Source organism: Hyperolius riggenbachi, chromosome 1, assembly GCF_040937935.1.
Source record: "Hyperolius riggenbachi isolate aHypRig1 chromosome 1, aHypRig1.pri, whole genome shotgun sequence".
Classification (NCBI taxonomy): domain Eukaryota; kingdom Metazoa; phylum Chordata; class Amphibia; order Anura; family Hyperoliidae; genus Hyperolius; species Hyperolius riggenbachi.
The window spans coordinates 331840187-331867729 of record NC_090646.1 but is presented as its reverse complement, the minus strand read 5'-3'; the positions used below and the strand labels follow the sequence as shown (position 1 = coordinate 331867729).

At 40.2% G+C, this 27543-nt stretch overlaps 1 protein-coding gene across 1 annotated transcript in view; it reads right to left on the bottom strand.

The window, feature by feature from the left end:
• Positions 1 to 27543, bottom strand: part of SSBP4 (single stranded DNA binding protein 4) — a 707712-nt gene that overhangs the window by 13029 nt on the left and 667140 nt on the right. The window contains exons 6-15 of the mRNA XM_068233899.1: positions 25949 to 26032; positions 23156 to 23215; positions 22586 to 22652; positions 17424 to 17494; positions 14375 to 14442; positions 9383 to 9428; positions 8311 to 8346; positions 7587 to 7641; positions 5383 to 5453; positions 1688 to 1766 (exon numbers count right to left, since the gene is read on the bottom strand). Of these exons, the coding sequence (XP_068090000.1) occupies positions 1688 to 1766; positions 5383 to 5453; positions 7587 to 7641; positions 8311 to 8346; positions 9383 to 9428; positions 14375 to 14442; positions 17424 to 17494; positions 22586 to 22652; positions 23156 to 23215; positions 25949 to 26032 (637 nt within the window). The remainder of the gene's footprint in view (positions 1 to 1687; positions 1767 to 5382; positions 5454 to 7586; positions 7642 to 8310; positions 8347 to 9382; positions 9429 to 14374; positions 14443 to 17423; positions 17495 to 22585; positions 22653 to 23155; positions 23216 to 25948; positions 26033 to 27543) is intronic.

The following is a 27543-nucleotide window of genomic DNA, read 5'->3' as shown; positions in this document are numbered from 1 at the left end:
GACATTGGTGATGGCAAGGAATACACTCTGTCATTGCCTGTGATGACAAAAACAGATGACAAAAACAGGGAAGGGGATGACATTCCAAACAGTAGGCATGGGAGTGTTGTATACTTGGTACACTGTAATAATTGTACCTATTCCACTGTAGCAATCAGTAGCACTACATTACAGGGTCATCTGGATACAATATTGGTAAGGCTGTTGCCTTTTTTGTGGGATTTGAGCCTTTGACCGGGGTTTGAATCCTGGCTGAAGCCAGTACGTAAAACAGTAAGGAGTAGGGATAGTGCTGCCTATCCCTACAGTTCTACTCTTAACTTACTCTTAATGTTGTTGTAGCAGATTTACAAACATACTGATTGTTTCAAATTTAACAATTTCCATTTGCGATGAACAGTGTGAAACATTTACTGTGCATCTGGAAAGTATTCACAGCATTTCACTTGTTCCACATTTTTTTGTGTTACAACCTTATTTCAAAATGGATTAATTTTTTTCCCCCTCAGATTTCTACACACAAAATCCCATAATATCAACGTGAATAAAGTGGACTTGAGGTTTTGGCAAATTTATTATAAATAAAAAAAATTGAGAAAGCACATGTATGTAAGTATTCACAGCCTTTGCCATGAAGCTTAAAATTGAGCTCAGGTGCATGCCTAATTGGAGCCCACCTGTGGTAAATTCAGTTGATTGAATTGGACTGTTTCTATAGCTGGCCGGCCATCAAACTGAGCGATGGTCACTCTGTCAGCGCTCCAGAGGTCCTCTGTGGAGAGATGATAATCTTCCAGAAGGACAACCAGCAATCCACCAATCAGGGCTCTGGTAGAGTGGCCAGATGGAAGGCACTCCTTTGTGGAAGGCACATGACAGCCCACCTGGAGTTTGCCAGAAGGTACCTGAAGGGCTCTCAGACCCTGAGAAATAAAATCCTCTGGTGCGATGAGACAAAGTTTGAACTCTTTGGTGTGAATGCCAGGCGTCATGTTTGGAGGGAACCAGGCACCGCTCATCACCAAGCCAATACCATCCATACGGTGAAGCATGGTGCTATGGGGATGTTTTTCAGCAACAGGACCTGGGTGACAAGTCACGATAAAGGGACACATGACTACAGCAGCATAGAGACATCTTGGATGAAAACCTGATCCACAGTGCTCTTGAACTTAGACTGGGGCAACGGTTCAACTTTCAGCAGTACAACGACGCTGAGCACACATCCAAGTTATCAAAGAAGTGGCATTGAGTGGCCCAGCCAGAGCCCAGACTTGAATCCGACTGAACATCTTTGGAGAGATCTTAAAATGGCTGAGCACTGAGGCTTCCCATCCAACCTGATGGAGCTCGAGAGGTGCTGCAAAGGAAATGGGGCAAAACTGGCCAAGGATAGGAGTGCCAAGCTTGTGGCATCATATTCAGAAAGACTTGAGGCTGTAACTGCTGCCAAAGGTGCAAGTACTGAGCAAAGGCTGTGATTTCTAATTTTTTTTTATTTCTAATACCTTTTCCAAAACCTCAAATAAACTTTTTCCATGCTGTCATTACAGGGTGTTGTGTGTAGAATTCTGAAGAAAGCAAATAATTTTATAAATTTTAGAACAAGGCTTTAACATAATAAAATGTGGGAAAAGTGATGTCAATAATTTCCAGATGCACTGTATGGTGTTCCAAAGACACATACCTAGTGATCCATTCATATGATGAGGTTCCATTGCTCCCATTCCTCCCATTGGTCCATCAGGACCTGGACCCATTGGAAACTGTAAAAAAAAAAGTGAGGTCAGAAACTATGAACTGTCACAGCTTTCAATTGTTCATTTATGTGTCACTAGACACTGTAGAATAAGAAAGCAAAATCCTCTGGGTAATTGTGGTAATTGTTGAGGCACATCATCATAAATGTGTAAATTATATTTAAACAAAGTAAAAAGAAAGAAAAAATGGTGAGATAAAACAAAAACCTTTATGATTGTGTAAGTACCATGCTGATTGTACATAAGTCATTACTTTGGACAACTGATTGATTTATGCTGTAGATTTATTTTCATCTGCTACATAAAACAGTCTCAACATAACTTAAGTTATAACTTAAGTTATATTGAGACTGTTTTATGTAGCAAATGAAAATAAATCTACAGCATAAATCAAGCAGTTGTCCAAAGTAATGACTTATGTACAATCAGCATGGTACTTATATCATGAAGATATAAAGGTTTTTGTTTTATCTCACCATTTTTTCTTTCTTTTTACTTTATTTCACGATCCACTAATATGAAACACAGAGAGGTATAGACTAACCAGCAAGCTCATGGTGAACCAGAACTCATTGGATTGTGTGAGGGGCTACAATGGTCCTAATATGCATGTTGGATTATTATGGCTCTGCACAAATGAACAAGCTGACACACCATTGCATTCCAGCGGTTCCTTAACTTTGTAACTATGTAACTGTCAGGGTAGCTGCTCCCAGCCCCTCCTCCTAAGTTTCCTGTTTGCATGATAAGTGGTAGCAGATTTGCATATGATTTGCATCTGAATTGAATGCGAAGTGTGCAGAAAATCTATTTAGGTGCTGCACACTGAGCTGGTGGTCATTTCAGATGCAGCCTTAGTGGTATGCGCCGGCGTTCTCCTCGCTGGAGGTGTGTTTAGCTTCTAAGGGTGACAATGGTTAATTTGCATATATTCAGCAGTGATGCACTGGGAGACATCTCAAGCTCACTCCAACCTGAATTATTGCAAATTCTTTCCTCACACACTCCAATGAGTTCTGCAAACCTTTGTTTTCCTTAATATGAAACACCCATGACAAAAATGGGTTAATTTTGGGCCTAATTATGCAAAATTGTGCATTAGTCAATATCAAAAAATGATTCATGACATCTTTTCAAGCTTAACCTCAACTAAGAGCTGGTTCATATAGATGGTTTTGCGTGGCTAAACGATGGCTGCAGCGCTCTTCACTTAATGGTGTCCATTCAGATAAATGGACACCAACTGACAGTGTCAGTTCAATTTGCGCAACCGCTCTATTTTGATCCCGATTTTTGCCATCCTCTGCCCGGAGCTTAGCTTACCGCCACACTTCAGTGTGCCCCTGAAGGGATAAAAAACTCCACACTCTGGGAAGGGCGGATGAAAGCCGTCAAATGCTTTTCTGCAAGCTTGCAGCAAAGCATTTGGAATGAGACGCCAGGCGGCTGCTTCAGACATCCACCTGAGCCGCCTGATCCAGCCCTTAGATACAAACTTAAGACCTGCATGAAGCAGGCATTTATTGATTTTGCACAGCCAAACAAACAGAAATTAATGTGGCTTGAATTTGAATTCATTGGATAGAATATGGGGGCTTTGCCTATTTCCACCTACAAGTCCTGTCTTCTCTGCGGACAGGACTTGTAAGTGGAAATCACTTATCATGTGGCGTAAATCACATGGCCACATAGATAACAAGCCATACTTAGTGTTATCACACTGGCTCATACATTATTTAAAACTCACAATAAGTATAAAGAATCAAGCATCAAATGAGGTGCAATAACTTGCTCTAATTTATGCACAGGCTCCTGATAGCTTCCTGAACAATATAGTGAATTAACTTCTATATTTAATTTGAGCTGACTGGTACATCACAGCATTTGCTGAACACACTATCTCCTACATTGATGTATTACTGCCTGTGTGTGGAGCACCATCTTAACACATAGTGCAGTAGCTAGGGCAAATATGTCAGACACTGGCCCGTGGGCCAAATCTGGCCAGCAGAGTCATCAAGACCCGTATGGTGAGGGAGGGGGTCAGTAGACACTAGGGAACTGTGTAGGGAGGAAGGAGGGCCACTAGACACTAGGAAATGTAAGGGGGGGGGGGCACTAGACACCAGGGAACTGTATAGGAGAGGGAGGGAGGACCACTAAATACCATGGAATAGCATAGGGGAGGGAGGAAAACTAGACACAAGGGAACTGTATAGGGGAGGGTGGAGGCAGTAGACAGCAGGGAACTGTATAGGGGAGGTAATAGGGCCACTAGGCACAATGATACTGTATAGGGGAAAAAGGAGTACCACTAGATACTAGTTAACTGTATGAGGGGGGCACTAAACACTAGGGAATTGTATGGGGAGAGAGTGAGGACTACTAAAAACCAGGCATTGCATAGGGGAGGGAGGACCGGTAGACATCAGTGAACTGTATAGGGGAGGGAGGAGACATTAGAAACCAGGGAACTTTATAGAGAAGGGAAGAGGGCCACTAGACACCTGTGAACTGTATAGGGGAGGGAGGGGCCACTAGACAACATGGAACTGTATAAAGGAGGGAATAAGGCCACTAGACTCCTGGGAGCTGTATAGGGGATGGATGGGGGCCACTAGACGTCAGGAAACTGTATGGGAAAGGATGAGGGCCACTATACACCAGGGAACTTTATAGGGGGGGGGGTGTCAGTAGACACCAAAAAACTGTATAGGAGAGGAAAGGGGGCCCACTAGAGACTAGGGAACAGTATAGGGGAGAACTAGACACCAGGGAACTGTATAAGGGAGGGAGGGAGGACCACTAAAAAAGGGAATTGTATAGGGGACGGAGGGAGAACCACTAGACACCATTGAACTGTATAATGGAGGGAGGAGGCTTTAGACATCAGGGAACTGTATAGGGGAGGGGAGAGGCCCATTAGACACCAGGGAACTGTAAAGGGGAGGGAGGAGGCATTAGACACCAGGATACTGTATAGGGGATGGGAAGACAAGACACAGAACATTTTTCTTCTGGTGGATTCAAAGGTCAGAGCTGCAGCTACTAGGGCATTTTCAGAAGGCCGTAGCAGTGTTACGGAGTCTTGCCCAAGGTCTCCTTAGTGAATAGGTACTGGCTTACTGAACAGGAAGAGCCAAGATTTGAACCCTGGTCTCCTGTGTTAGAGGCTCTTAACCAGTACATCCAACCACTAGACACTAGAGAACTGTATAGGAGAGGGAAGGGGCTCACTAGACACTAGGGAACAGTATAGGGGAGGAAGGCCACTAAACACCAGGAAACTGTATAGGGGAGGGATGGGGTCCCATAGACACCAGGGAACTGTATAGGAGAGTAAGGCAACTAGACACCAAGAAACTGTATAGGGTGGGGGAGGGGCATTAGAAACCAGGGAACTTTATAAGGGAGGGAGGCCAGTAGACATTGAGGTTGGCCAGCAACTTGGTCCCAGTATTCAATTTTGGCCCACTTTGTATTTGAGTTTGACAAACCCCTTGAGCTAAGGGTATATTATACATCCCAGCCTACAAAGTAACTTCTGCAGCACAGTTTAGCATATGTATACAACAAAAATAAATAAATAAAGATGCAGAGCATAAGCAGCTTTTTTACTTACATTTGGCCTACTTCCACCAGGTCCTATTGGGTTCATCATTGTGTACATGTTCTCACTAGAGTTTGTTGAGTCTACATAGAAATAGGGAAAAAAGCAGCAATCTGTAGTACTACATGTATTAGCTGATGGAACATGAATACTGGTTCTTAAAATTAATAAATAACAGCAATAAGTGGCAGTTGAAACTGGTGTGAAACGTCAATATGAAAATTAGTGAGAATGACAATGGATATTATATCTACATAGTAGTAAAAATATAATCAAAATGCACAATGTTGTATGCCAGTATAGCCTGTATATGTAAGCAGAATCTCCAGTAGTCCGGTTTATCTGAATATATCTGGTATAAATATTATTTCATAAAGCTCTCCTCCTGGGTATGTTACTCTTAAATTTAGCTCTCATCGGTTCTTTCTTAGACACCTACTTTTATTGTAACAAAAAAATACTACATCAGGCTTTTAACCATTTCCCATCCAAGGGTTTTTCCCCTTAAAAAAACCAGAGCAATTTTCACCTCTCAGCACTCCTTCCATTAATTCGCCTATAACTTTATTACTACTTATCACAATAAAACAATCTATATCTTGGTTTTTTTTGCCACCAATTAAGCTTTCTTTGGGTGTACTTTTTGCTAAGAATTATTTTATTCTAAATGTGTTTACATGAGGAAAAATAGAAAAAAAATGGAAAACATTCATTTCTCAGTTTTCGGCCACTATAGTTTTAAAATAATTCATGCTATCGTAATTAAAACCCACACATTTTATTTGCCCATTTGTCATGGGTATTGTATAATTTTATTTATTTATTTAAAAAAATGTGGGTTAACTATTGGGGAGTGTGGGAGGCAAGTGGTTAATTTTAAGTGTAAAAAAAAAGTGCATGTTAATGAAAAAAAAAATGTTTTTAGATGTAATGTTAGTATTTGGCCACAAGATATCCTCGCGCATAACTTTCCTATGCATAGTATTACTATGCAAATAGGAAATAATGCGTGAACGTGTAAGTATCGGTTTTTGTGAATGATGACGCCATCTCACTGATGGTGGCAGTCATTCTTCACACGGGGACTTAGATCAATGAATGGGAACTGTGTTCCTATTCATTGATCTCCCCTCTAACAATCGGCAGTGATAACAATCGTGGGAGCTCGGGGGGCGAGCGGCACTGCGTGGCAGGAAGGGACGTAGTAGCTACGTCCCTGCAAGGAAAAGAGGGATTTTGCAGGGACGTAGTTACTCGTCCCTGGGGAGGGTAAGTGGTGAAAAAGATACTATATCATACTGGAGACCACATTTTATACACAGTATCTGTTTTAAGTGTATGTACTGTAGGGGAAATCATTATTTGATCCCCTCTAAAAATGTTTCCACACTTACAAAGAAATTAACAGTTTGTATTTGTTATGGTAGTTTCATTTTAATAAAGAGATATGGAATATTGCCCCCCCCCCCCCCCCCCAAAAAAAAAAGCCCTCTCAGGGAGAAGTTTAGAGCAAAGGAGTACACATGAGACAAACTGTGAGAGGAGCAAAACATGGAGAGTATGCATGTGGTGGAGAAAGGATGCCTCCAGTGATATTCACCGTAGTGTAAGCATTGCCAGGTCCGAAGCTGCTAGACTCAGCTGCAGTATACTACATTTGTAAGGAGGGCAAAGGATAGAAAATAGGTCTATTAGGCCTGCCTGGGGAAGGTGAAGGGAAGATGCAGCTAGCGGAAGTAGCATAAAGGTGCAGGTGGAGAGGAGTTTCAGCTAGTGGAAGGAGCAGAAAGGTGCAGGTGGTAGGAGTTTCAGCTAGTGATAGTAGCAGAAACATGCAGGTGGAGAAGAGTTTCAGCCATCGGAAGTAGCAGAAAGGTGCAGGTAGAGAGGAGTGTCAGCTAGCTGAAGCAGCAGAAAGGTGCAGGTGGAGAGGAATTTCAGGTAGCGGAAGTAGCATAAAGGTGCAGGTGGAGAGGAGTTTCAGCTAGTGATAGTAGCAGAAAGATGCAGGTGGAGAAGAGTTTCAGCCATCGGAAGTAGCAGAAAGGTGCAGGTGGAGAGGAGTTTCTGCTAGTGGAAGTAGCAGAGAGATGCAGGACAGCACACTGGCTTTTTCAATACTGCCATATCCTACTTCTATTCACTAGTCTAATAAATACATTTTGAATTAAAGATTGTAAACTGACTTGTCAACAACTCAATTGAATGATTATTACCTCCTGGACTAGGCATTATGGGTGTTCCTGGAGGCCCCCCGCCACCAGGAGGTCCCTAAAAAAAAGGAGAAAAAATAATACATGTTATATTCAACAACAATAAATAATAATTAATTTTTATCATATTTCATTAAGCACTCTACAACCGCCTAACGCCGATTGGCGGCCACAGAGTGGTTCCCCAAGGACCGCCTAACCCCGAAAGGCGTCAAGTCCTGGAGGAGGACATTAGTGGGGATTGCGCGTGCGGATGCCAGCAACAATAGCTGCTGACAGACTAAAAATACAAACGGCCGGTTGTTTTGATTGTACAGCACTGCGATCTACCACCACGCTGTACTGATCTAGAGGACAGCCAAGTGACAGGGCTGTCCCCTAGATCGCCTCACTATGCAATCCTCTCTCTTAGGCTGATGCCTATGAGAGAGGAAAGCCCTGATTGGTTCGGGTGGAGGGAAAAAAAATACACATTTATTTAAAATTAAATAACATATAAATTAATAGAAAACAGCCTGCAGCAGCGTTCAGATGCCACCAACAGAATTCAGACTCCTCCATTGATGGCAAAAAAAGGAGGAAAAAATAATTTGTGTGCTAAGCTGTGCAGCGAGCTGTTAAAGCTGCAGAGCACTGAATTGTAAAAAATAGCCTGTTGTCCTTAAGTGGTTAAATTAATTGCATAATAAGCTAAGCAAAACATCAAAACCAACTAAAAACTTCTCACCACATAATTTCCAGGTGACGATGATGAATAGGCTATCTGAAAATGAAAAAGAAAGAAAATAGTAAGCCTTAACATTCTCCCAGCATATATGTCCACAGTATCTGTGCAGGTGACACAGTAGAAGAGCAAGAAAATGTTGGGAGTACCGTAAGCTGGCTACAGGCTTATCTTCACACTGAGGGGCCTGTTTATAAAAATCATCAAAATTAAATATGGTGTCTTTTTCACTTAATAGCGGGTTTGGAGAGTTTAAGCTACAGTATTTTATGGAAATAAAAGTGCACCTATCACTAACCCCTGATTTTCCAGAACTCTGCAAACTTTACCACCTTACATGAAGAAGACATTGACCTTCAGTTTGGGTGTTTTGGGCAACTTTGGGAGATATATATCTCCTATTTTTAGCACACATCTTTTATTTACTCATATGGAGTAACCTAAGGCCTCTGTGGAGGGGAGAAGGCTTAATATTGTATTGTATGTGGCACAAGCTTCTTCACTTTCCCATTTGGTTAGGAAATAAGGGTATTTAATAAAATCTCATATACCTTTTAGTGGTTTTAATTTTTAAAGAGGAGCTGTAGAGACATATGAGTAGAATGCAGTAAATAATTCAGGATACCCACTTTATGGTAATTTTCCTGGTTTTAGCATTAGAAACATTTCCTATATCTATATATTCCTGTATTTTGAATGTAGTCCTGCCCACCTAGTTAGGCGTATCCTAGGCTGATTAGCTATGTGTAATTTTCCCCCATGAGCAATCTAGGAGACCAGGTATATTTTGTACTGACTGACTTCAGAACTCTCAGTAAGCAAACATTCTACAGAGATCACCTGACAGGACTAAAGATGTCTCCATCTGCAATCAATTTCAGAATGTAAAACAAAGAGAGGAAAGATTTTACATTGGGCAAACAATTGAACAATGAATACTGCACAAATTAAGCAATGTTATTCATTATTTTCACTACAGTTCCTCTTTAATTATATAGTATAACTGAGCGGTTCACATTTCACTATTCTGGTTGACCTTTATCTTGTTAGAAAAAATAAAATAAAGTCCGCTTACTGAATTAGCATTGGGATTTGGCCAAGGACCCCTTCCTCCAGGACCCCTACAAGAGAAAATGATATATGTATATATATATTTGCGGTTTGAGCCTTCAAGGAACGCTATCACAAAAATCTGTAAAATTTAAAATACATGAAAACACATAAATAAAAAGTATGTTCCTCACAGCTTAAAATGTGCTATAAATAACTTATCTCCTATTTTCCTGTCACTAGGTAGTAGAAATCTGACAGAACTGTCAGGTTTTGGACTAGCCCATCTCCTCATGGGGAATTTTTAGAGTGTTCTTTATTTTTGAAAGCACTTTGTGAATGGCAGTTGCTTACTCCAACAACCAGAATAGTGTGAAAACTGGTGCGGAGCGGCCTTCATCTTTTATATAAATTCTTTCTAGGGAGTGTTTTTGTAAAGAATAAATAAAATACTGAAAATCCCCCATGAATAGATGGACTAGTCAAAAATCTATTAACTACTGTAAGTGACAGCAACATAGGAGAAAAGTAATTTATAGCCCATTTGCCTATTACTTCTTATTTGTATGTTATACGTGTATTTTAAATTTTACAATTTTCCGCAATAGTGGTCATTTAAAATAATTCACTATTGCATTGTATTTTAATGATATAATATGCCATACATCTGCATTATGAAGTTTTTTTTTTAAAGGCATTCTCAATTAAGGACTTCAGTTTTGGTCATCTATGTGTTGAATCAACTGCCTTGTGTCTTCACTCCCATCTGCAAGACCATAAATTGAAGTCAACTTGATATAGTCAGCAATTTGCTTGTTCTATAATGTGGAAAATCCATGAGAAGACTAAAGAATGTTGTAAAGGCTCATACACACCTACCAACAATCCTTCCAACTATCTTCCAAACTTGTCTGCTGGAAGATAAGTTGAGCATGTGTACAACTGACAAACAACCAGATAACCAACTGATAACAGGTTGCTTGCCAGATTCAACCAGTGGATCAGTATGACCAATTATCAGGCAGGTTGGTATGTGTGTACACGTCTTTCGAACAACTCTATTGTTTTTAAATGTAGAAATGTTGTGTATTGTCATTTAGCTTGCACGCATAATATTTAAGTGATTTGGTTGTTTAGTTGCTTGGCGTGTGTGTACGTACTTGTCAGGTAAGCAACTTGTGAGGTTGGTCATGTTGTGCGGTTGGTTGTGCATTAAGTTGGACCTGTGTATGAGTCTTTAGAGTCAAGTCAAAAGGGGCCAGAATATTGATCCTACTAACGGTGTGATATTTGTCCTTTAAGCCTTCAAGATACATACAAAGTATATAAATGCTCATGGTCACAAGCAAGTCTTTTCTAAATATAGTTGTAAGGGGCGTGTGCTTACTTTAATAGCAATTGTGAATACAATTACCTTCTATTATAAGAAGACAAAATTATATTCTGTGTTGCATTTTAATAAGAGGGATTTTCAGTCTTTTAGCAACTTATACTTTCCTAGTAGTAGTTCTGGGTCACCATGAGCTATCTGGGTATTTTGTAATCCAATAGCAAACACTGAGATACTGCAGGATGTGTTACTTCCCTCCCCGGGTGGTATGATCATTTCCTTCCTCAATCTGCTTTATCCAATCATAAAATGTTGTAAATAAATATGTGGTTAAGCAGAGCAGTCCTATGCTGAAGGAACTGATGTTTACAGTTAGTTAAGATAAAATCAGAGATGTGTTTCTCTGACTTGTTCAATTAAAATCTACAGGAGGTGTAAGGCCAGAGACCATAACACACAGGTTGTGTAAAGTTGTATTTGCCCAATAATTGCAGTGCCGTAACAACCCTTTAAAAAAAAAAAAAAAGTCTGGCCATGCTAAATCTATTTTGCAACATTTATGACTTGACTTGTAAATTAAACAGCAACTCATCCTATCAAATGTAGGTCATGTGAATAAATATATATCTACCAGCTATCAACAGGTATATGTAAATATGAGTTGGGGCATGCTTAGCAGGAAAAAAAAGGTTTAGTTTAGTATTGGAATACATATTTTTAAAGTTTTGAAATGTTTTATTTAATCAGAAAAATATTAAAGATCACAAAGGGAAATGTGACACTTGTTAATAGTGCAACCTACTGATTTTTTTTTTTTGGGGGGGGGGGGGGGGGGGGGGGCGGAAGAGTTTTTACATTTTGTCTATGTATTTACTGCTGTGTAGCAGAGATTTTCTATCATACCCAATCACACTTTTAACTGATTAACTTCCCGCAGTGCATCCAAAGTCAATTGATTAGATGTGTGTGTGTGTGTGTACGTGTGTGTGTGTGTGTGTGTGTGTGTGTGTGTGTGTGTGTGTGTGTGTGTGTGAGTGTGTATACGTGTGTGTGTGTGTGTGGGGGGGGTGCAACAGGTTTCTGGAGAGCTGATCAAAGGGAACAAATTGACAGGAAAGATCCATCGGTAGTTGCTTAATTTTAGAGACTTTATCTACAAGGGTACATGGACATATTTTTGTCCTTACAAAGCTTTGCCAGTAAAACTAGCAGGGGGGATTAAAAATGTGACGCTTGTATCTGTGTCATTTAACATGGCTTAATTTGTAAACCTAATAAATGTGTAAAGAAAACAAGTATGGTAATATAATGATATACTGTCATATATTTAAGAGAATGTAATAGTCATAGACAAAAGAAATTATCAATTGCTTCTACACAATATTTCATACAGAGGAGAAGCGTATGTGTCATTTTAATGTCTGAATAAGGATATGCCAATGTATTTGCTATGTAAAAATATAGAAAAATGTAAGCTATACTGGCTTAGGGCCTGTGACAGTGAGAAATATTACAGAAAGTAGGCCTTGTCAGTGGCTGCATAAACCAGGAATTCCAACATCCAGCTGCTTATCAAAGTCGCAGTAAGCCGTAGACAACGTGGCCATGATTGACAGCGGCGCTTGACGCAGGCGCGGTAAGGGCGACCTCGACGTCGTCCTCTGCACCGTGCAGCAAGAGGGGACAGTGGTGGGGAGCGGAGGTGACAGCATGGGACAGTCGGCTGCAAGGGGCTGGAGCCCCAAGTGAGTAAAGCTGATTTTTTACAATCTGCCTGATGACTCCTTTAAGGTAGCCATACATCTAGCTATGATGAGCTGATTCTACAAAGAGACAAATCTCTCTCTGATCAAATCTGATTAGAAAGAGATTTGTTGGCTCCCCATACATCGCAGGCTGATTTCCGATCAGTTTCAGTATGAAATCGATCAGGAATCAGCCTTGTGATTCTGGCCTGACGCTTTCCCTCCTAATAGAAGAATGCCACCAATGTAGTCCACAGAAGAGCCGCTGCTGCCAGGGTGAGTGCTGCTGGCTGCACAATACATCTGCATTGACAGGGAGGAGTGAAGCAGAGTCTAGGACTATGTCCTCCAGTCTGTTGCGATGATGTTCAAGCTTTATTCAGAATGAACATCATCTTTTCCTTCTCACACGATGCAACCTCCCATCAGATTGATGGGTCGAATCAATAATTTTTACATCTGATCCACTCCTCATCGATAACGGGATCGATTTTCATATCTTTACTGCACAAATTCAATCCTGTTATCGATCCGGAGCAGAAATGTTGGAAATTATTGATTTGACCCATCAATCTGACAGGAAGTTGCATCATGTATACCATCATGGCCTTTAGTGAGTAACTATGGACCTCTTGCATATGGGCTGCTTTGCTTGGTTTCCTGGGGTCATGCCTATCAGACAGAGCACAGCACATGGGCATAACTCTTTAAGAGTGGAGGTAGGGGAGGGTGGGGACCACTAGACTGCCAGCAGTATTGGGGGCTCCCTGCTTAATGCTACTAACTGCCCTCAGGAGCTTACAGTCTAATCCCTGCATCAAATTACTGACCTCAGACACTTAGAGTGTAAAATTCTAAGGACAGTTAGTGACATGAGACAGGGATAGAGTTCCAAATATTTTACATAGGTGTGTGGCCTGTGTTGAGGGGCGGAGTTTAAGGTGCCAGAATGCATGTGCCTACAGGCTCCTTAGTTGTAAATCCGGCCCTGCACTGTATAGATGTCATGTGAACAGCATTGATGATGATCATTAGGCACAGTGCTCCAGCAAGGTACAAAAACATATATTCTGTGGCCCACAGCTTCATGGGGTCATTATTATTAGTCATCATGCAATACGCACAAAATTCCTGTATATAGTAAAATACATTTTTAATAAACCATTAAATAAGGACAGGAGCAAAAGTACTTCCTCCACTTGGTTTCATCTAGAAGACTAATAGCTGTTAATGCAGCATCTAAGAGGAAAATGTAGTATTACAAAGTACCTTTTTAATAAACAGGTTTTATAGGACAGTTATTGAATTTAATATGTTACTGCTTGTTTTCAAATAAAGTAGCATGTCATGTTGATAGAAAACTGCCACAATATAGCTTTAATTTTCTTATCTTCTCCAGAAAGTTAAAGTGGTAGTAAACCCACATAGAAAAATGAGCTAACAGTAAGACAATGTTACTGCGTTCGGTGCCATGTTCACTTCAAACACTGAAGAAGATGCACAGGATTTCCTATAATTAACTCTCAGCAAAAATGATGATGGTATGTTTGAGGTAAATGCATCTTCACATTGCTGTTCTTCAACATATAACACCTTATTAAAACACCGAAGTTTACCTTTTCACCAAAAACATTGATGTTAAAAGGAATCCCTTATCGTTTTATGTTACCTTTAGGTCGCATTCACAGCGGGACGTTATGGTCGCGCGTTATAAAGTCTTATAACGCAGCTTACCGCACTGCAACTAATCCTATCTGCCCTTCACAGTGCAATGTTAAAGTCGCGTTAGAAAAATGTTACGTTGTTACCTCTTAACGCAGACACATTGCGACTTTAACGTCACATTAAAACGCAACGTCCCACTGTGAATGCGACCTGACACAATCTTTTATCTTTGACCGTGTTCAATACTATGATTTAAAAGAACATGTAATCTACTTACATAGTCATCCCTGGCATTCCAGGACCACCTAATGAATTTGGAGGAGGTCTCATTCCACTTCCATAGTTCTGAATACAATACAAACAATGCAAAGAAGTCAGTCTATAGGCACATTAATCTTATTGCACTCCCCAATGTCCTAGTATCAATTTAATGCAATTCAAAATTTACATGGCAGAATACTCCTAGTAGGCTTTTAAAGTGGATGTTCTCAAGCAGTAGTAAGGTATACCTAGGAGTTGTTCTGACGAGTGAGAAAGCACCCCTACCTGTTAATGTAGAATACGAGTAAAACTTACATAGGTTACAGTTGTGAATAGCCTAATATAAAAAAATATACAACTGATATGTTATTTATTTCTGTTCCATTACAGTATTCAGAAACATGAGGTAATATCAGCAAGGAGTATATTTGCAAATATTTATGATGTACTGGCATATGATGTGCATTGGGAATACAATAAAGTACTAGAAAGCTCTGGATAGGGATTCACTCTTAAGCGTAATGCACACTTTCGATTATTATTGGCCAATCACTGACCATTGTACCAAAAAAAACGAAAAAGAATAATGAGGTATCTTACCTCAATGACGAAATCTCTGTAAACTTACAAAAGATTTTTAATTGCTCAAATAAAAATCTTTTGTAAGTTTACAGAGATTTCGTCATTAAGGTAAGATACCTCATTATTCTTTTTCATTTTTAAACTGGTTTTAAAAGCTTTTATTCAAATCAGGGCACCTCTTTCCCTTATTGTGCATAGTTATACCCCCGTACATGTTTGTCCGAGGGGTGACAGAACACCCATTGTTTTACCACGGTTGATGTTTTGTCCATCCTTTTTCGTCTAAGAGAGCGACTGCAACCAGGTCCATCCAGGACCACCCCGAGTGAAGTCGGGTTTATGGTCTCCACCTGCTTCCTGTGGTCGGTTGCCCCTTGCACCCCTCCTTTGTGAGTAGCCTTTTCAATCAATTAATTTCTCCACACACCTACAATTGACATACTGCACTATCGGGCTCCCTTTTTTTATCTCCTGTATTTTTTTCCATAGGGTGCCAAGACACCCCAACCACTAGGGTCAAAAAGCTCATCTGCCAAGTTTTCCATTTGTTGTTATTGGTTCCTCAATACAGATAGCTGCTAAATGAAACATATGCCACGAGTTGATTTACTTGCAGTGCCATCTCCTCCTTCCAGAATTAAGCTGCAGTATGGTAATTTATCAGGCACCTACTTTACTATAGCCAATTTAGCCAAAACCCTTTTTGTTTTAAAATAACACAGAAAGAAGGATCAGTACTTATCAAAGTATACCTTACACAGAAAAAAAGGTTTCAAAAAGGACATCTGACTGAAAGCACTGAAGCACATATCACATCAGTGCAGGCTCTGTGCTAAAGTCACTTATTTTTCAGTTGTTATGGCCACTTACTATTTACACAAGTTTGAACGGGATTGATTTAAGCCTTTCTTGATGTAGCAAAACAGTAATTATGAACTGATTTTTTTCGGACACCTTAAAGAGAACCCGAGGCGTTTTTTACTTAAGTTAATAGGACACGGAGGCATTTTTTGGGCACACTGACATGAATCTGTGTTCTTCTATTGTCGCCGCTAGTCCCCCCGGGCTCTGCTGTCCCCCCTACAAAATAGCGCCAGGCTAGCGACAATCTGATTGTTGCTAGCCTCCTGTTTACCTGGCAGCTTTTCAATCAGTGTCCTCCTCCGCTTCCCCCTTCATTGCCTCCCCAACCTGCTCCATTGAATGGCTCCCCGCCTCTGTCAGGTTCCTCTAATCGGAAGCTAAGCCTCGTCCCGGAAGTTGGACTCATAAACAAATGCCATTTCCCTTTACCCTTCATTATTTATTAACCTAACATTATAACTACCATCCCCTAACTCCCTGACATTACACTCACATAGAGCCCTAAAATTCTAGTGATGACATCGCTGTTGACAGGTTGTGGTGACACAATACACAGCAGAAGGTTAAGTTCACACTACAGGGAATAACGCAGCATTTTCCAGAGTGCAGGAAGATGCAAAATCAGTGAAAGCATCCTATGTTACTAATAGGGTGCATTAACACTGTCAATCGGAATGCAAATGCAAAGCCTACGGACTGGACCGCAAAAGCAAAATTCCGACCTGCCACATTTTTCCACAAATGTAACACGATCGTGCCACAAATTGAACGCAATGGAAGCCTATTGGAATGTACATTGTCTCTTCTCACTAGGCTGGTTGCCGCAGCAAGAACGTTCATCTGTCCCATGGATTTTTGGTTCCACCACTGCCATTCAGTCCACTGCAGGGGATCGGAGAGCCGAAAAAGCATGGGGCACCTCATTGGTTTGCAAAAAAACAAAGGGAATACTGCTGCAACAGGAATAAATCTCATTGGTTCAAGCTGAACCAATGAGAGTCATCCCTGTTACTAGGTAGGATTCACATTGATTTTTTTTTACAATCTTACAAGGCAGCTCCAGGCTTTGTGGTCTCTGGGACAAGCGGCGTATGAACAGGGGCTGGCGCGTATGATGGGAGAAGCAGCAGACAGTACAGGGGACAAGCAACAACGCAAATGCAGCTGATGGAAATGGCCGGTAATGTAAACATAGTCAGCGCATCCTTAGCAGATGCCCTTCTCCCCACCATTTACATTTTGGGTTGCAGTGAGACCCAGGCCCAATTCTCTCCATTCAGTGCAAAGTGCTGAAATTACCTACTAGATTGCAGCTCTCATGCTTCCAAAAACAGACAGCAGAAAGGTGTTTCTATTGTTAACAAAAAAGAAAGGTGTTTCTGAATGCTTTGTTTCCAGATGGTGAAAGGCAGTGTCTTAGCTTTTAGAAACAATAGCAAGGAGATTTTTGACCCATTTACAGGTCTCTTTGCATATTTTTTTTTCTATATTTAGGAAAATAATTTTCTTTTTATATAGATTTGTTTAATTTGGACAAAAGATAAGAGAGAAGAAGGTTCTCACTTTCCACTTCTCTTATTCCAACTTATTGCAACAGCACCAACTTGTCATCTTGTTACCTGAGGTCCCATAGCTGCCATGCCTCGGGGCGGGTTCATTCTTTGCATTGGCCCTCCCATGTTCGGATGTCCTGAAAATAAAAACATGAAAGTAACATATTTCTTGTCCTTACATAAATGATACTCAATGGTATGATGTGTGGAACCCTGGAAATAAAAAAAACTTTTCCCATTTTTTTTTTGCCAGATCAAACATCCTTTAAACCTGATATATATATATATATATATATATATATATTGTAAAACGGTATAGGGGGTGCATGCACATAACACATATACAACAGTGAAGTTTTCTTACGTATTAAAGGGACATATGCAAATATCATATTTATTATAGTAGCCTTGCTATTTTGTGGATTATTCTGAAATAATTTTACATTGGGATCTTAGTTAGAATTGAGGAAGCTTAGTTTATGTACCTTTGCATCACAAAGCTGTGCTACAAGGATTAAACAATGTGGCCAGCAGAGTTGCAGGATATCTGACCCTTTATGAAGTTAAACTCTTTGAGGTAAGAGGTGTTCCTCAGCCCTGTCGCATCCTTCAGCATCCTTGTGTCTGTACAGCCAGGTGGAGTGTGGCAGTTTATGTTTCCTCTGTTAGACAAATCAGCACCTTTAAACATAGCCCACTTTAAAATACTGAATGAATGGAAAGAATCTAGACAAGGAGATTGGAGACTGGGAGAAAGTTATGGACATATGTTTTGTTGTGCCCTTCCACCTTTCTAAGATGTTTTTCAGACTATGAGAACAGAGAAGAGACACACCAAGCCTATCTTATGTAGCAGGATATGAAATTGGCTAGAAAATGCAGGGCAGGATAACATACGGACAGATTTTGACATGTTGGGACATGTTGGTTATAGTGTTTTTCGTGGTATTGGAACTGCTTTATGTCCTTGAAAGGGTTAGGAGAGGAGAACTTCACTGTCCTGCATAATACACCAGGAATAGTGGGGTTGTTCTGTAAAACATTTAGTTTTTAGTGCCTCAATAAATCATACATTATTGATCAACAGTAGATAATCTGGAAAAAGTGAAGTGAAGTGAATAGTAAAGTGGCCACACATCATACAATTGTTTATATATCTTTTCAATTCAAGAATTGTAATACATTTTTTGATGACTGTAACATTTCAACACTGACTGTAACATTGTAACATTTAAAAAATAGGACCAATGTACCACACACATAGGCTCAATTTTTCCTCAATAATGATAATAATGATTGAAAACTCAGAAAAAAATTGCTGTACATCAAAAAATTGTCAATCTACCCTACACCATTCAATTTTCATATAAATTGATCAAAAAATCCAACACTCCCGATCTTCTTTTACTGCATAAAAATGGGAAATTGGATCAGATTTCTCGAATGAATGAATTTTCTTTTTTTCTGTACAACCGATCATATTTATCGAATTGTTGTAAAATTGGATTGGTTAATTGTATGGAGTGTGGCCACCTTGGCCACCCGTACCTCAGAGGGACATTTGTTAAACCTGCCATATCATCAGAAGAGGGCAGTGCAGTTAACAATCCATCCATATTATCAAAGGTATGCGTATACAGTATATAACAGCACTGTTATATGTATTTTTGTGATTGGATTTATAGAGCTGGACAGATGGCTTTATAATTTGTTGTTCAGAATATAAATCAGGAATTTAATAACAATGATTCAGGTGCTGCAATGGAGAGGACACAATTCTGCTCATGGGTGGACTTGAACCATTGCTTAAGAGTTCTAGTTTTAGGCAATCCATTTGATTACTATTGATTGCTTTCATAAACAGTGATTTTTCTGTACAATTCGATCATAAAAATCGCATCAAAATATCGCATTTGGTGAAAAAATTGTACTGCTAATGGGCACCTTAACAGAGTCTTAGACCAACCAATACTAGAAGACCCATATGTGCTGCTATCAAAGCAAAGGAAAACAGAGCCTGAGATTTCTGCACATACTGCAATAGTAATTACAGCTACAGCAGCGCTCAGACAGAAATTTGGGTGCTGTCAAAAGACGACACCCAAATTACTTTAAAAACAATGTAATTCGGCCACCAGCAATAGCTTCCAGCCAAATTACATCTTAGCCCCTGAGTCCATAGCAGCCTGGAGTGGAAATAGTAGTTAATACTGCCGGGACTTTTGCAGGCGCAGGGTGAGCCTTTTTTCGGCTTCACCCTGCGCCCAAATTTCCCGGTGGCTTGATGATAGGTACACTCTGTTACTGGGGCATACATTAGGCCACCTCATCTATAGAACACACAAGGCCATACAATTTATTATTAAATATAAAAAAAGCACAAGAAGCAAATGCTCACTCGCAGTCAGCAATCTGACACTTTAATATGGTCAACAGACAGCCCATCGGGCAATCAAGTGCAATGGTATACACCCGTGTCTGCAATACCAATTCCAGCAGGTATTGCATAAATTCAGCAACATTTAGGTGAAAGGGTTTGGTCGGACAAAGTCGAAGATTATGTCACTAGCAGGGTGCACCGCGTGCAGGTAGCCTCTCACTTCACACCCCTCCCTAACTACTTACCCGATACTGCATACTGGAAGCTGCAAAAAAAGAAATTTAAAAACACAAACACTGGTGCACATGGCAGGAGACCTGAGCTCTGCCACTGCCCGGGACCCCCGAATCCCCAGGGGTGCGAAGTGAGATGCTATCTGCACGCGGTGTACCCTGATAGTGACATAATCTTCAATTTTGCCCAACCAAACCCTCTCACCCGAATGTTGCTGAATTTATGCAATTCCTGCTGGATTTAGTATTGCAGACACGGGTGTATACCATTGCACTTGATTGGCTGACGGGCTGTCTGCTGACCATATTAAAATGGCGGATTGCTGACTGGGAGTGAGCATTTTCTTCTCATGCGTTTTGCATTCAGCATTATGTAGCGGCAGTGTAGCGGTGGCAGCACCAGGGCTCACCTGCACTCCCCCCTATTGGTGATTCATGGAGATTTGGGAGCATCAAGCAGTGGCAGAGCTCGGGCCCCTGTGCACCAGTGTTTGTATTATTAAATATTTAGCAGCTAGAATAAATTTGGCCTGAAGATAAAGTGGAAGATACCTAAAAACTGATTAGTCCTTAGAAATATTAACATTACCCTATGGAAAAAAAATCAGCACTGTGCTACTTAACCAACTTGAGGTACAGGTAATCCACTGATCCAGCACAAAAATAGTCTAGCTAACTGCCATTTATTATGCATATAATAATTACGTTTCTTGGTTGAAGGTGTGTATTGTCTACAAAACACCTGGACACTGTTTTTTTTCCTCCCCTAACACTAAAAGAATAAACTGCATGACACACATGAGACTGAGGGTACAGTCTCATCTGAAAGTACAAGTAGGAGCTTTCTGTAATTTAGCTATATCAGTGTACGGAAAGAGTGGTAAGTAGTTCACAGTAATCATAACTCTAATGGAAAAACATATCATATGAAAACCGGTGTGATTAGTTAAGGATATTAGAGTACTAAAATACATGAAGATCCAAATCTTCCTTTATCTGACAACAAGTACGGTAGAGTGGAAAACAAAAACTGTCTGCAGTATAGTAGCATACATTTAAAAGGGGCACCTAGGGAAATGGGCGCTTGGAAATTTTTGTGTCCTTACCTCTCCCTCTAGATTGTAAACCTTTGGACAGGGTCCTCCTCATTTTGTGTCCTACCTGATCATGCACCTCCATTACTGTGAACCCAAGCTATGCATCTGAGTGAACCTAACTTGCCTAATCTCCATGCTCCATCCAGTGACTGACTAAGCATTACCTGGTACTTATACTGTGCTGTGTGATCTGGTTTTTCGGGTATTCCTGTATTGTCATATTGCTGTATGTCACCCCTAAATATTGTCTGTAACCTAAACTAATGTCCAGCGCTGCGTAATATGTTGGCGCTTTATAAATACAATAAATAAAATATTATAAATAGTTAGTAGAATATCAGTCATTTTATTGTTTTTCTACTATCCCTGATAGAATACTGGTAGTTATACCAATATTCTACTATCACTCACTGCAACCTCCCCCCACCTGCTTCTAACACTAACCTTACTCCTATACATGGCTAACAATACCCCCCCCCCCACCTTACCTTCGATGATAACCCAGTGCTCGGCTATATTATAGTCGCGTGCCTGAAATCCTATTGCAATATTGTGGTCCCTAAATTACCACACTGGGGCTTGGCAATAATATAGCTGACTGCCGTAATGGTAATTACAAACAATCCCCCAGAGCCTATACGCTATTGCAGCGCCTAACTGCATGTTACTGCCCAGCAGACATGGCACTGACCAGCTAACTCAGCCAATGAACCATTTAACATGTGGACAGGCTTTAGCATTTAATGTTAAGAGAGGAGGGTAGGCATCCAAAGAGGATAAACATTGGAAATGAAGGGTAGACTAGGGTAATGGATTAGAATTACCACTAGGAAGATCTCAGTAAGGGTATGATGGTATAGTGGAGATAAAACACAGCCAAAGACATCATCACACTGCCAAAACATAAGTGTGTCAGGAACACTATTCCTAATACTTTGCACATCCACAAAATCACAGGCGCTAAAGTACAACTACCCCAAAACCAGCATTTAGATTTTTAAATACAGACATGCAGGTGGCTTTAGAATTTGGATCATAATAGCTATGCCTGGGGTTCAATTTTAAATTATAATCCTAAAATCTACATGTATATTATACAAGCATACATACATCAATAAAAACATCAACTTTGCCCGCTTGTTTATGAATAGGCATAAATAAGAAGAAAAAGGCATATGAAGCTTTGAAGTAGACAGTTGAAGTAGACAGTTCCTCGATCTGTAGTGGACAGTTCAAAGCCATACTTTAGTTAGCTGTTTGCAATATTCTGTTTTGGCCGCTTTTTATTTGAGGATCACCTCTTGCCTCACATCTTCTACATCTTGTTTTGTTGAGAGACATACCCTGACATTCATGTGATATGGTTCTGGGTAACTTACCTGTAGAGATTTTTATGTAAACCATTGACTGGTACCTATCAAAGTGTTTGAATATATTCTATAATTTGGTTTTATTTCATAAGGTTAATAAACAGAAAACATGTAATAAAAAGCAATGCAAATATGATTGCATTTGTACCTTGTGGCCGCGTGGGGTCCATGGAGTTTGACAGCAAAGGTTGTGAGCCTGGAACCCCAACTGGAGGCTATAGAAAATAAAACACATTATTTATTTGAATAGGCTTTAAATTAGGCCTCTAAAATAAATGCCATTTTCTGAGTATAAAATTAGCTCATTTGATAAAACCAAAGAAAGCAAACCCCTTGTTATGTTACTATGGATCATTATGAATACTCATGTTATTAGAGAACCTCCCTTGCAACTAAAGGCTCATACACACGTTGGATTTTTCTAAACGACCGGTCGTTTAAACGTCCGGTCTTTTGGCCGTCAAATCGGGCGTGTGTACGGTCGGTCGTTCAGCTGATAAGACTGGATTTGAATGATCTGCCAAGTGGATTGTTGCAATCCAGTCTTATCAGCTGAACAACAGACTGTACACACGCCCGATTTGACGTCCAAATGTCCAAATGACCGATCGTTTAGAAAAATCCGACGTGTGTATGTACCTTAAGGGAGAAAAAGCATATATAAAAGTTCACACTAATTAACTAGCGACTGAACATATTAAAATAATCGTAAACAAACCTGATTTGGCATTCTAAGGGAAGGTCTGGGGCCACCAGGATACCGTGGGGACATGAATGGCTAGGAACAGAAATTTAAAAAAAAAATGTAATAATTACAACCGGTTATTCAGACTACTACAGACAATGCAGATGTGGGTTGTTCCCAATATACCACATTCAGGATAAATTGCCTAATGCACAAGCAGGTTTAAATAAAATCAAAATAGTTAAGGCACCCGGCCTAGATGGCATTCAATTCCAGATTATTAAAGGAGTTGAGTTCAGTTATCAGTAGATTACTTTATTTTTGTGAAACTCTTGCAAGTGGGTCAGTTATAATTTAATTGTTCATACTTAACAATTTTTCAAAATACAAAGTGAACTCACAGAAGAAAAAAAACTATAATCAATATTTGGTGTGATTACTCTTTGCCATCAAAACAGGATCAGTTTTCATAAGTACATTTACACAAAGTAATGGATTTTGTAGGATTAAAGTCAGTATATGATTAGGCAGTTTTACCAAGCAGGTGCTAATGATCATCATATTCATTTGAAGGTTGAAACATAGTTATTAACTGAAACAAATATAGCTCTGCAGAATGCTTAAAATGGGATGAGGAACAGCCAAACTGTGCTCTCAAGAAGAGGTTATGGAAGGAAGTTTCAGGTCACAGGTCATACACCATGACTGAGCATGACTGCGCACAGCAACCAGGCACAAGGTACTTTAGGAATGTCTTTAGTTTTTGCCAACTTGGTTTATAAAGGTTCTTCCTAGACAGAGAACATTTAAGATCTTTAACCACCTGGGCATTACAGACGAGCTCAGCTCGTCCAGTAATGCCGCGGTGGATTGCTCAGGCCCTGGTGGGCCGATTTGCATTTTTTTTTTAAACGTGTTTTTCCGATCGCCGCCGCTCATCACAGATCCACTGCTACCCGCCGCAAAAAAGGCCTCCCCCCCGCAGACCCCTTGCGCAGCCTGGCCAATCACGCCAGGCTGCGCTATGGGGTGGATCGGGACTCCCCCTGACGTCATGACGTCAATGACATCGATGACATCAGTCCTATCTTTGCCATGGCGATGGGGGAAGCCCTACAGGAAATCCCATTCAGAACAGGATTTCCTGATGGGTATTAACGCCGGCGGTGATCGGAAGGGTGGGAGGGAGAGAGCAGGGAGGGGGGAATCATGTAGCTAGCGCTAGGCTAGCTACATGGAAAAAAAAATTAGGCATATAAAAAAACCCTCCCGCGGCCGTGCACCGCGCGTAATCAAAACGCCAGGGAGGTTAATGACCCAATTAACCTGGCCTGAATTAGGGCTGGTTCAGACGGACGTCTGCGTGGCGTCGCGTCTGGGGGCGTTGCGGCGGCTGCGCGGTCAGGTTTTCAGTAGCCTTTGGTCGCGTTCCGATGCGGTCGCGTTTTTTATTTCCCCTAGGGGAACATTAGCCGTCGCGGTTGGCCGCTCCCTGGAAGCTACATGTCGCTTCCAGGGGCAGCTCGAACGCGAACAAAAATCGGGACCCGAACGCTTGCGGTAAACGCTCCGCAAGCGTCCGTCTGAACCAGCCCTAACGGAAAAATGACTGAGATTAGGGTGACGAAGTTTGCAACCCTTGCCTGGGTCATGTTGGCCCATAATGAAAGCAACTTGGCAGTTAGGTGGCTGCAGCACCCACTGCAGGAAATGCCTTAAATTAACCAAGTCTGTACGTACACTAAATCAGTCATCTTTTGCCAGCTTCACCTAAGATTAGTTTGACCCACGTGAAGGCTACAACCTATTGCTGCATAACAGGAGACACTTTTTTAATTCTCCCTCTGCTGCCAAAAAATAAACTCTTAGTGGTCAGCACTGCAGCCACAGAAGAGACTCTTATTGATAAGAAACTGCTGTAGCTACAATACTGGCCACAAATAACCATTATTTAAACAGCAGGGGGAGAGGAAGGTGGGATGGCCTTGTGCTTAGCAGTGAGAGCTGCTCTCTAGCTGGGTAACTCTCCTTCTACAGCACCAATGGGTCACATGACTGACTCCAAAGGGAATGTCTCTGGATTGGCTGCATCAGCTATGACAATTTAATAGTGGCATAGTCACCTATTCACCTTTACTAACAATTATAAATCTTGAAGGGTGAACTAAGGCTCTAAATATAAATGCCCTACCACTATGAACAGCAATGCTATTTAAAGGGGACCTGAGCTAAGAGTAACATGGAGGCTGCCATCTTTATTCCTAACTGAGAAATATCACTTTTCTGATTTCCCTGATACTCTCATTTCAGTAGTGTCTGAGTTTAAAACCTGAAACAAATATGCAGACAGAAGAATTGGGCACAAGATCTGCATACTTTATCTGGGTAAGTGCTTCACAATGTATTAAAGGCAAATGATCAGCATAACAGAAAGGCAAGAAACAGCTTCATAATAGACCTAGGAATAACATCTTCCTCTAATTTAAATGTCTTTTAATATTTTACAGCTGCAATTGTTCTATGCGATTACATAATAATTCTAGCTAAACAGGACTTTACACATTCCATTCACTTCCATCGGTGGAAACATCCAGTTATTAGAAAAACCCTGACCTTTTCAATTGTGTTCTGTTTTCAATGTTATTTTCTGCAAGTATTAAGTATTAAGGTGACCACTGAGGATACAATTTGCTGAATGATCATTTGGGACCCCAGACGGACAAAAATCTACTAACCAATCTGATCAGATTGACAGGAATAATCCGCAAATTGTATAGTTAGTGGACACCTTTACTGTGGAACTACCTGTACATTTTTTAAAATTACCTGACTGTGTGGACCCATCATAGGGTTGTTGGGGTTGTGTGGAGGAGGCTGTGCATGAGGTGATGGCTGAGAACCAGGAGGACCCTACAAAATAAAATACACTGGTCAAAACGGGAAACCATCACATTAAATATATGACAGAGATTTACTACAACATGCTAATATACTATAACTGTGAAATATTACAAGACATATATAATGATGCATGGGTACATTTGACTAAAACTACATTTTGAAATGTAAAATCAATAAAACATGGTGCAAGGCAGATTGTTTTCTTCTGAAACCGACTTTTCACCAAATGTTGTCTATTTGATTAATCACTTCCTGCAAAATGGACATTTATACACATCCTATTTGTGCCTCTTTTTTGCAAATATTTTATATAACGTTTATATAACGCCCACTATTTAGCTGATATACATGTGTACACCCTTCAGTCTATGGCATGAAGTAGTTTAAAATGTTTTCACAAATCAACCCAATAATTTCATTCAGTGAGATGATTGTGTAAAGTAAATCCTGACAAAGAACGTAGGCGGATGGTAAAAGTGCATAGGTGATGGGTCTTTGCCTGGCTATTTCATCAACTTTGTACGGAACAGTTACTAGAGTGAACCTATGCAAAGTCTGTATCTGAAGTTTTTTAAAGCCCTGGTTGTGTTTAACTTTCAATGCTTTTCCTTTGCTTCAGAGTCCCTTTAAGTGCTTTATTGTGTATGCATTTTCAGGATTTCTTCAACAAGTGGTCCTAAAATGTGATATCATCTGAAGCTCAGCTATGTCAAGTCTATATATTACTTGTACACTTCACTGGTCAAGCCATTTTGTGACAAATGCAAGTTAGGAGCCACCGCTGATTGCTATTGTTTACCCCTTGAAAAGGAGGAAAGAATTACAAGTTCCCAAAGTACAGTGTATCTATTCTGAAAACTGGCATTGTAATTTATTGCATAGCTGCTGTATTTATATATATGATAATATATCCAGTGAGAATTTGTCTTCTGTGAACACTTTCTGTTTGTGTTCAACTGAAGCAATACTAGGAATGTTTACTAATTGTGGCTGATGAGGAAACATAGACAAGATAATAAAATCACTTCCTCAACTTCGGAGATAAGTTTCCCACTGAATAAGAAAGTGCTGTGTTTAACTGTTTTAATGCTGCTCTACTTCCATTTTTTTCTGGTAGTAGGTTTTATGCTGTAACAAATCTTTTAGAGAATAGAAGAAATACTGAGTTTGGACCAAAAAACTGTAAAAAGTACGCATGTGGCTTTAAATACAAATTTTGCCAGGAGTTTGGATTTAAACTAGGATATGCATACATGGCCTCTTTACTAAGCAAATGATTGCAACCCTCATCTGGAATATTGTATATATTATTTGAAATATAATGGATTTGTTGAATGGTTAGTACATTACCAGTTGGTATTACAGTCTGGTGCTTAATATGAGATTTATTTTTTAAAACAATAAGATTATCCCAAATTAATTATTAAAAAATAAAACTTACTTTGGGTGTCATAGGCAGCTGCAGTCACTCACACCAAAACTTATTCACATACTTTTCTAGTGTCATTATGATCTAATAG